The 10,978-nt window shown below is 31.9% G+C and overlaps 1 protein-coding gene across 3 annotated transcripts; it reads left to right on the top strand.

The window, feature by feature from the left end:
- The first annotated feature begins 264 nt into the window (after nucleotides 1-264).
- Nucleotides 265-7,008, top strand: LOC110625088 (protein root UVB sensitive 6). Of its 3 annotated transcripts, XR_002489513.2 has the most exons (14): nucleotides 265-972; nucleotides 1,853-1,951; nucleotides 2,113-2,226; nucleotides 3,285-3,356; nucleotides 3,433-3,543; nucleotides 3,649-3,768; nucleotides 4,521-4,622; nucleotides 4,722-4,794; nucleotides 4,935-5,015; nucleotides 5,102-5,166; nucleotides 5,278-5,379; nucleotides 5,468-5,650; nucleotides 5,962-6,199; nucleotides 6,706-7,008. XR_002489513.2 is itself a non-coding variant. In XM_021770614.2 (13 exons), exons 1-13 carry the CDS (start codon nucleotides 571-573, stop codon nucleotides 6,022-6,024), a joined length of 1,587 nt encoding a protein of 528 aa, XP_021626306.1. In that variant the 5' UTR covers nucleotides 265-570; the 3' UTR covers nucleotides 6,025-7,008. The 3 variants fall into 3 exon arrangements, 2 of the variants coding, with proteins under 2 accessions (XP_021626306.1, XP_021626307.1); XM_021770614.2 differs by having other exon boundaries at nucleotides 5,962-7,008; XM_021770615.2 differs by having other exon boundaries at nucleotides 722-997; nucleotides 5,962-7,008.
- Nucleotides 7,009-10,978: the final 3,970 nt, after the last annotated feature.

Raw genomic sequence — 10,978 nt, 5'->3', positions numbered from 1 at the left:
AGTATTTTTTAAATAAATAAAATCTAAATATTTATATTATTTAGTATTTCAAACTAAATATAAAATAAATTAATCGGTAGATTTTTAATAAAAAAATTAAAAAATTTACTTTTATAAAATATAATTTTTTTAATTTAATAATTTTAAAATAGAAATGAATGGATAAATTCGCTAATAGTAATTAAAAAAAAAAAAAAAGAGGACCCGTCCCTACCATAACGCTTGAAAGCCAAACACACCTTAGCAGATTCCAACTTTCTCCTACTCTGCTTTTCAGCCTTGATTCCTGCAAGTGAATCTCTCTCTCTATCTTCAAAAAAAGAAAAAAAAATGAAAAGAGTAAAAGACAACAAGCCCTCTCTCCACCTCTGTTTCTCCGTTCGTAGTTGTGGGCCACCTGCCTCATTATTTCCTCGCGGCAGCTATAAAAGGATGCTTCCTTCGTTAATCCCAAAGCTCTTCATGTCCTCTATAAAACCATCGCCACCTTCGCGCTCTCCTCACTCGTAAAAATAAATTAAACCACACGCGCTCATATCTTTCTTCTCTCTGCTTCCATTTTCCATAACCATGCCTCCCATTAAAATCAAGCAATCGCCCAATCCAACGGCTCAAACTCTTACCTCCACGCCGTCGTCACAGGAGGCTCGTCTCCTTGTTCGTGAAACGCTGCGTATTAGCGCCAACTTGGCTTCTGCTCCCGCTTCTCCTTCTCCTGCAATGTCTCAGCCTCCTCCTAGTTCTACTTCTTATTCGTTTGTTTCTCCGGCGCAATCTGTTTCTTTATTGGATAATACTAGGCGATTAGGGCTTGTGGAAGATGAATTTATTGATTCTAGCTTGAGATTGATCTGTTGCGAGGAAATTGATGGCCGGAGATGGAAGTACGTGGCGGAAAACGACAGTTTTGGAGGTTATAAGAAGAATTCAATTCGCGCCGTCAGCTTGCATACGCCACAAACTCCTGTTGAGGTCATTTCATCCAACCACTATTTCGGTCTTATTATTTGATTATATTATTATTATTTTGGTTTAGCTTTGTGTATAACACTTTGCATCTTGTTCTTCTTCTTCTTCTTCTTCTTCCTTTTAATTTATTTTTTTAATGTGTAAAGCACATTTAAATCCTTAATTTTAGCTTTTTTAATGTTTTATAATTTTTGAGCATAATTGTGGTTACGTGATTGGATTTGTGTGTTTTCTTTCAGGAGTTGGAGGAAAATGAAATAGAAAATTGGCATTTTCAATTATATTTAAGATTAGGATTTTTATTCTGAAGAGGAAGAAAAATGGTTTGTATTTTATTCATCCAAAACTAATCAGAGTTGGAACTGTATGCGAGTCCCTGGTTTTGCTGCTCAGAGTGAATCCTTTCATTTTTAATCATCTCAGTACTTTATTTCGTTGATATGGAACTGAATTAGATTCCTGTTTACAGGTTTTCAATACATTTTAGATATTTTCTTCTTCAATTTGATTTTATGGATATCAATTATATTGGAATTAGTTTTTTGCATCATGTGCAAATTCCATTATGATTCAACATTGACAAATTGGCATTAAGATAAATACACGTGTATGAATATTGTACAGGATTACAGAAGAACCAGCAAACACTTTGTTTAATTATTAATGATCCTAGTGTGTGTTTTGAGAGGAAGTATCACTTAAGATCAGAGACATGGCTGCAATGCACATGTATGATTATGGTGTATTGCTTTGTGTAGGATTTCTATTCTCTGCGATGTTTTTACAGTTGCTTATGTATGCTGGCATTGAATAAACAAGAGAGCACTTAGACCAATTTAACTCTGTGAGGTTCACTGAGTGTATTTTATGTACCATGCTGCAGGAAATGATGTCTTTTATAAGAACCTATGTCGTGCCAGAAGGTTTTCCCCATAGTGTGACTCCATCATATGTTCCATACATGACTTGGAGAGCTTTGAAGGTATTCTCTTCATTTGAATGAACGATATTGCTGGTTTTGGAGGACTTGATGAACTAGAACAGACTCATGTTTGAAATTTTTGATAGTGGATTGTCTTGGATTTGATTTCTTCCAGTATTTCTTCATTACTCTGTTGTGCTTGAATTTACATATTGTTGTAGCATTTCTTTGGTGGAGCAATGGGTGTTTTCACCACAAAAGCCCTTTTGAGTTCTGTTGGAGCCTCTGAAAGCAAAGCTATTTCTGGTGCTGTCGCTATCAATTGGATTCTCAAGGTAGGACCAATCACATCTTCACTTTCTTGCAGAGTAGGTTGATGTGATTTTTGCAATTATTTTTATTGGATTATGTTCACATGATTTTATATACTTCAGAACCTGCATTCAGTTGGGACATTTCCAGTCTCTATATTTAGGTGTAGAGAGGAATTGTCTTAGTGCTCAAATTTATCGCAGTTTATCATATGTTGATTTCTGATGATGACACTGAGATTTTAGTGTGAATATCAGACTTAAACATTATGCTCGACAGTTTTAGTTGTATTAGAAAGGAAACAATAGCCTTTATACAACAGGAAAGCAAAGGATTTCATATGCCCCACATTGGTTGGTTACTGAAAAAGAAAAAGCAAGAGAAAGATGATAATTATCTACACTAAATCCTTATCCAAAAATAAATACTGAACTTACTTTTCTGAAATGTCAAATTTTATTACTAATTTCTGTTCCGAGTTCTGAACCATCTACCATGATATACAAGGCAACGTAACATGTTAGGGTTCATGGGAACAAAAGAGAAGGTTTCTACAAATAACTTCAATTCAGACCCATTAATGCAAATAATAGCCTAATTATGAGAAGTAATGGTTCAGGTAATTCAAAACTATATCTATTACTTTTACATGCAAATAAGATAGAAAAGAGTAGAAAGGTTCCCCTTGGTTGGGTGTATGGCATGGCCACTGGCCAATACTGCAGACTAGCTTCAAAAAGGAACACGGAATGTATAATGCAAACAAAAAAGCAGCAGTGATTGGGTTCTACTGTTGTCTCAGTGGATAGTTTGGAAATTTGGAATACCTCGGAAAAATAGTATTATTAAAAATTTCTTATGAATCATGAAAGGGGATAATGCTTATCTCCTCAATTGTGAAGCGAAGCAAAATGTGCTTCTAGGCATAATTAATTCCGCTTTATTTTCCTCTCCATTATAATATTAAATATAAATAAGAGATTTCTCTCGTTCATTCCATTTTTCCTTCCTATCCCTTATTGTAACCCATTCAAAATTCCAAACAAACTGAAAACCGAAAAAATGTTATCTTTATTTGCAGGATGGTGCTGGTCGTGTTGGGAAAATGCTTTTTGCACGTCAAGGAAAGAAATTTGATTATGATCTAAAGCAGGTACAGTTAGTATAACTTTTGGCCTCTTGAGCTGTCAGTCCTTGCTCAAACCTTCCTGACTACCAATGCATTGCAGATGCGGTTTGCAGGTGATCTTCTCATGGAATTGGGTGCTGGGGTGGAGTTAGCAACTGCAGCTGTCCCACACCTTTTTCTTCCTTTGGCTTGTGCTGCTAACGTGGCAAAGGTTTACTCATTTATTCATTCACTTGTTTCTATAAATATTTTTATTGCAATTATATGCATTTTGAGCCGATTCTGCAGTCTTATATTCTTTGTTGCTTAATTTTAGAATGTTGCAGCTGTAACATCTACATCAACTCGGACACCAATTTACAAAGCCTTTGCTAAAGGAGAAAACATTGGGGATGTCACTGCTAAGGGAGAATGTGTTGGCAATCTTGCAGATTTGGTATGCTTCAGCTTATCCCCCTAATTGTTATTCATGTCATCTATATAACAGGAATATTAATATGGTTATTGATAAAAGAAGTTCTGAAACATATGCGTGTGACTGGCTTGTAATGTAGAGGTCAGGTGTTCAAATCCTAGAAGCCTTCTCCCCCTTGAAAATTTCAGAAGCACATTTTTGTTTTTATGATATTTGTCTGGAAAGTGGATACCTGATTTAACGTTTACATTGCAAACTCAATTTCCTTAATGCAAGGATTGCTTAAAAAAATTTAGAATAACTGGTCTGGAGTCATTTTCTTTAATTTTTTGAATGAGCAGATATATGCATATGAGGAACATTGTTAATTAAGAAAATGGTGCTGTTAACATGGTTGACCCTTTCAGTTTTCAAGTGTTAATGTTCCATTTGATAGAAGGCAATTGAGTACAACCTTGTCAAAATATGAGTTCCAAATTATTTATATGGATCAATATTATTTTGTTTGTAGTATGTCTCATGTTATTGTGATAGTATTATAGTACAGAGTAAGTAAGTCTAGGTATGAGCTTATTATTTTATTACAATGATGTTGCATATCCATGGCTTCTCATGCATCGTAGTGCTATTCATTCTTTTGCTGATAATAATACCATGTCAATTTAAACTTGAAACATGCTTGTTTCATGTGTAATCTATACTGTTTAATAAGGTTCTTTGAATTATTATAATTTTAGTTGATATTGATGTACATTATCTCATCTCTTCTGAAGCTTGGAACTGGCCTTAGCATAATGATTACGAAAAGAAACCCTAGCATGGTTGCTTCATTTGCTCTCCTTTCATGTGCCTATGTCTTCAGCTCTTTCCAAGAGGTTAGAGACTTGAAATACTGGTACAGGCTTTGGAAACTTTCCACCAGCCTTTGTGGGTGGCAGGTGATCTGATTATGCTCAGTTTATTTTTATTGCTAGGTTAAATCTGTAGTGTTGCACACCTTAAACAGGGCCAGATTCAGTGTGGCAGTGGATTCTTTTCTTAAGACAGGTTGGGCAAAGCGCTTCACATGCTCATCCAATATCAATCTAATTGTTTTTAACCCTTTCTGATAGTCAATTTTCTTGATGTTCCAAATCAAGTTTGATATGCAAGAATTAAGCAGTTGTTATTCTTATATTTATCTGCAGGGCGGGTGCCCTCATTGCAAGAGGGGAATATGAAGGAAAATATATTCAGCTTTCCATGGCTGAAGGAGAGGCTTGTTCTAGGTATTCATGGGTTATCTCTCATAAACATAATGTTTTGTCAACTGCCTGTTATTGAGTTCATTTTAAAGTGTTCTGAATGTTGCCAGGACCAAGATTTAAAGATGCCTTTCAAGACCCTAGTGCATATCTTGCAATAGAGCCTCTGTTTGAGGTATGCAACTTTTCCAAAGGAAAAAAGATTTCTTGTGGGCAATCTCGTCTCATTGTGAATGAAGTAATTCTTCTCTTTATATATTGAGCATAGTTTGCTGATTGATGACAGAAAGAGAGATATATAGTGACATACAATCCATCAAAAGATCAGGTTTATGCATTGCTCAAGGATCAGGCAAAGCCAGACGACATTCTAAAAGCTGCATTCCACGTGAGATATAGCTGCATTATTTTGTATGCTTTTTTACTAGTACCGACCAGTCTGAACACACTGCAGGATATGTCTTATTGTTTTACAGGCTCATGTGCTTTTGCATTTCATACATTTGTCAATTGATAGTCATTCTTCATCATGGAAGCAACGACCAGTTGGCCATTCAAACCATATTCTTTCAGCTAATGATCTTGAGGCTCGTATTGCTGACTCATGCAAAATGGTCTCAACTTTATATGGCCCTTTTAAAAGTAAAGCTGCAGAACAGGTAATTGGAAATTATTTTTCTTGTTTTCCTTCCTTATAAACAAATCATTCATCATCATGTATGTTAGATTTCCTAGTCAGTAAATTAGGAAAAATGGGCTGCTCTCATAGTATCTGGATTTGCGTTCTTTTTCAAAAGAAAAACAAGAGAAAAATAGAAAAGCAAAAGGAAAGAGAGGAAATGTTTTGGTTTGGTTACAAGTACTTCCATCTTAGATGCATCACTACTTAAACTGAACTGATGATAGGTATTTTGACACTAACAGATATGATTGCACTGCTCTTGTGACTCTCATGGTGCGTTTCTTGTAGGGTTGGAGGATGTCAGACTCGCTTCTTAATCCTGGCCGAGCCAGGATTGTAGAAACTTGTTAAAGCGGAAATATACTCTTGAGACTTCTCTTTGCTCATAGTCAAGATTTTGACTTGTCAAGTTCCCAGGCGGCATTCAATTCTGTAGACATGTCAACTATCAATTGTCAAAAACATACAAGGAACAAAGAGGCTAATAATACACCAATAGCACCATCGGAAACAAGGGCTCTTGATGGTGAGTTCTCTCTGTTATGCACACCCAAATACATTGAGCTGTTCACACTCTCTTGCTTATTCACATACACCCGAAGGCCGCAACAGTGGCAGAGCTAGACCTCCAGCTTTGGAGGGGCCAAACTAAACCTCCTTAATGGTTATGAATGGTGGCAGATTTTAGAAGTTTACATAAAATAAATTGATTTGTAATTTATGCCAAGTAAAAAATGCTTCAAACTTTTAATTGTTTTATTTATAAACTTCAACTTTCTAACTTTCTTTGTTAATAATCTTTTAGTTTTTTAAAATTTTTAAAATTTTGTTTATCAAACAACAAACAATTTCAAAAGGGATTTATAAAAAGTTTTATGATAAAGTTACCACTAAACTGATAGAAGGTTAAATGTACTAATTTGAAGATTTATCTGAGGCCTTGTGGCCAATCTATAATCTTAGATTATATTCTACGTTTTTAATTAGAAATGAATTATAAAAATAAAATAAAAAGAAAACCATTTTTGGCAGCGGAAGGAGGGGTTTGGGATGGGATGGCTTCCTCAAGCCAACCTTGTGCTCTGCCATTAGGTGGTGGGTAAGATGCAGTTTCTATTTGTAGGAGGAATTTTTCTAAAATAGTAGAGCTTGAACTTTGCATTATTGTAATGCTAACTGTTAATAATTTTTTATTTCCTGGTTGTCATTCTCTTCGTTTTTTATGATGTCCCTTTTATCCTTTGTATCTATTTGGTATCCAACTTATTTCAATGTTCATTTTGTGTAGAAAATATTGAAATGCCTTTCAATAGCAACGAATCCTTCATTTGTCCATGGTTTAACTGTTCTTTTCTTTTGTTTTCTTTTGGTACATTCGATTGTTTAATTTTGAAATAATTGAGCATAGAAATTCGAAGGCAATGGAACACATTGCTCCGAAAATCCATGCTTGTTTCTTGTGGCTCGCAGCTGTGGCCAATAGTTGATTTACAAGTTACAACATAGGGCATGAAAACAATCCATCAATCAATTCCAATTCAATCCCTTCTAATTCTTCTTCTTCTTACTCTGACTTGCTGTGCATTTTATTCCATCTGTTCTGGCATAACAGCTTAGCCCTGGTCTTATTTTCTGCCATAGCATCATGTGCTGCACCTTGTTTGATGAATGATAACCCAGACAATTCTTGTTTTATCTGGACGATGCATTTTTTAAAATTTGAATTAAAAAAATCTAAACAAGGAATATCCATGCTAATGGCTTGTTTGTGCATGGAAATAAATGTTCTCAATGTCTGCAGCAGTTATAATTTTCCTTTGCTCAAGGAGAAAACTTCTGGTTGATGGAGGAGACTTTCCTATATAGGTTAGTCTGGTGAAAATGACCAATTGGCTGGAGGGTATTCAGTAGATAATGGTAGGTGCCTTATCCTCTGAGCATTATCCATTCGTACAGCTGTAGTCTCTGAATAATGATCATACAAATTTGGCCATCATTCATTTAAATTTCTTACACCGACTCGTGTATAGGTGGACTTAATTTGATGTCATCTCAATGGCAGTAAGGTACATTAAATATTGTCCATAAGATCAATGTTTGAAAATGTATTATACCTCTTAAATGAGATGAGTGAATTTTTTATTTTTATCTAATTCCCAAGTCAGATCAAGGCATCATTCTCTCTTTTCCGACGGGAAAGAGAAGATTAGATTGCCCAAGGTAATTAGCTGTGATAATTATAGGGCCACCCCCAAGCCCCCCGTGGTCTTGAAGGTTGAGATGGTAGCTGGAAACTTAATTGGAAATATTTTAGATATCTTTATTAACATATGGAAGAAATCTATTTTTATGGTTATTTTTACCTTTTTAGCAGCATCTTAATAAGCCTATTGTTGGAATAAAATTTAGTATTGGGGTTAGGCTGGAAAATGAATAACCTTCATCTGCTATTATTGGTGTAGAGTAAGGCGATAAGGAAGAAGTTACTAGTAACTAGGGAGATAATTCTCGCTATGGTGATGGTACTAAAACAAAAAGCTTTTATTTATTCCTCTCTCCAAACGTTCCCACTTCTCTCTAAAGCTTTAGATCTTGATTGCCTCCGAAGGAGGTATATGTAGCCAACTGGCCAACGACCATCCCCTCCCTCCTTCCCTCCCCTAACCTTAGGTTTCACTTTTTGTGTTCTTTTGATTTTCTGATTTTAGTTTGATTCTCCTGTAATGAAGCCTATAGTTCTCCAACCAGGTTCAGATTTTGTGCTTTTAGCTTCTTAGTCTTCCTTTCCAGTGGAAGGAAGTGTATGCGGCCATTGATTTCCCCTGTGGTTGAATCTGAGCTATTGAACTTATTTGGATAGTGATTTGAAGGAAAGGTACCGAGAGGTCACCCTTTCTTTCAAGGCAAATGTTAGGCTGTAAGTGCCACGCCTATTTTCTTATTTGTCCAGCATGGGTCTGAGTCTTTCGTGTGTCTGGTGATTGCTGCAAATCTCCCTTGCTTCCATGTAGTTCGGAAGAAGAAGCGATGTCGCCTGTGCTTATGTAATAATCAATTTACAGTGAAAAATGAAAAGGGGATAATAATTAATTAATTATAGGATACTTAAAAAAATGGATAAAAATTTTAAGACGAATAGGGTATTAATTAATTTTTTAATTTTAAAAAAATATTAAAATATTTTTAATTTTTTAGAAAGTCTATTAATTTTAAAATGGAGTATTTTTAGTTTTTTAATTTTAAAAAATACCTGATATTTTAAAAAGTTTATTAATTAATTTTATTAATTTTAGTTATTAGATATTTAGTCTATTAATTAATCTTATTAATTTTAATTATTAAATATTTTAAAAAATTTTAAAGATATTAATTAGTAGATTTTTTTACTATGAGATTAACTAATAAATTTATTCAAATTACATGACTAAATGAGAACACACTTATCCATTTCTTATAGGAGAATAATTGAATTCTATTAATAAAATTTAATTTATTTTTATCTATAAAATAATTTATTTGTTTGGAATTAATTTAAATATAATAAAATTCAGTTAAAATTTTTTATTAAATAAATTATTAATAAATTTAAATTAATTTAATTTATTTATTACTTATTATTTTTAAATTAACATAAATATTATTTCTATAAATAATAATTATTTTTATCATATTAATTGTAAATTCATTATTAATATTTTTATAATATTTAAAATCTAAATTTTATATAATTTTTATCACTAAAAAATATAAATTAAGATATCTTTAAAAAAATTAACAAAATAATATAATAATTTTTTACTATTAACTATAAATACATTAAATATTAATAGTCAATATCAAATTAAATTAATTTTTTAAAAAATAATTATTAATTAAAAAATAAAAATTAAATTTAAAATTAAAATAAATAAAAATATAAAGAATGAAAGAAGAAAAATAAAATAGTTTTTAAGGGCTAATTAAGTAATTTTGATATAAATAGATTAAAATGAAATTATTTTTTATAAAATTTTAACAATTTTAACTGAATTTACTTTTTAATTTAAAATCAATTTTTACAAGAATTTAAAAGAGTTGAATTCTTATAATATAGTTTTATCATACACAAAAATTAAAAATAAAAATTTATTTTTTTAATTTTTTATTTTAAATAAAGATTTAATAATTAAAATTAATAAAGAGATTGATTAGTAAATTTTTTAAAATATCTATTAAAAATAATAATTTTTAATATATTTTTTAATTTCTTTATAATTAATTTTTTAAAAATTTTTTTATAGGTTTCCTCCTCTAGTTTATCTCTATCTCAATGAAATTTAAATTTCAAACAAAAACAATTATTTATAAAATAATGACTAAATCATATAAAGAGATCGTGTTTATCAAATAATTATCCATTAAAAATGTCCATAAGTTAGTTTACAGATTTAATTTTATGGTATGTGTATCTGAATAAATTTGACAGGTCTCAATTTCTACTCGTCTAATTCTTGATCCCCATTTTCAAAAAAAAAAAGTTCATAAGTTTGATAGGGAGATCCAATTTAACCATTTGCAAGTTTGTGTTATTATTTTCTTTTATAGAATTATAATTTCATGAAAGAAACTAAGAACCGGCGACATCTAGAAGGATAGAAGCTGAGGGATGGTATCATCCTTAAAAATGCAAGCATAAAAGAAAGAGAGTATATAGCCTATTCGCCACTTTATGAGCTCCTCTTTTCGGGTCTCTCTTCAACCATCGATTAGTTTGATATATTATTTTTCTATTCTTCTAATTAGTACAACGATTAAAATTTTTATATGAGATAAAATATTTTATTCACAGTTTAATCAATTTTAGCAATAGAAGAGAATTGATTCTGATAAAGGCCGAACATAAAGAACACATACAAACTTTCATTGAAATACTATTTTTGTCAAAATTATAAATGTATATGTTATGAGAAAGGTTGATATGATGTGGACGAAAAGATAGAGTATGAGCTAATGAGCTCCATATTTATTAGCTGATTGTGTAATATTAATGAATCGTCTGATACATCTGTTAAAAAAATCTCAATCCAATCTGAAGAGACGTAGTATAAAAAGTGTCAGGTCAATCAGAATATATATAGTCTTGAATCAACTCTAATTCGATATCATTTAATTCTCCTGAAAATCTCATACTCAGACTATTAAAAAATTTTAATTTACCTAAAATTAACGATCAATTTTATTAACTCTTAACCACCAATCTCAATCTATTGATTTTCTTGAGTTCTATTTTGGTGAACTCAATAGATATCAGTTTATCATTATTTAT

The sequence above is a fragment of the Manihot esculenta genome, chromosome 10 (genome assembly GCF_001659605.2).
Source record: "Manihot esculenta cultivar AM560-2 chromosome 10, M.esculenta_v8, whole genome shotgun sequence".
In the NCBI taxonomy this organism is placed as follows: Eukaryota; Viridiplantae; Streptophyta; class Magnoliopsida; order Malpighiales; family Euphorbiaceae; genus Manihot; species Manihot esculenta.
This window is presented reverse-complemented; position numbering and strand designations above follow the sequence as displayed.

Coding starts and splice junctions, on each gene's coding strand:
- LOC110625088 (XM_021770614.2), top strand. CDS start 571: ATGCCTCCCATTAAAATCAAGCAATCGCCCAATCCAACGGCTCAAACT. Junction 973..1,852: donor CGCCACAAACTCCTGTTGAG/GTCATTTCATCC, acceptor ACCATGCTGCAG/GAAATGATGTCTTTTATAAG. Junction 4,623..4,721: donor TCTTCAGCTCTTTCCAAGAG/GTTAGAGACTTG, acceptor TTTTATTGCTAG/GTTAAATCTGTAGTGTTGCA.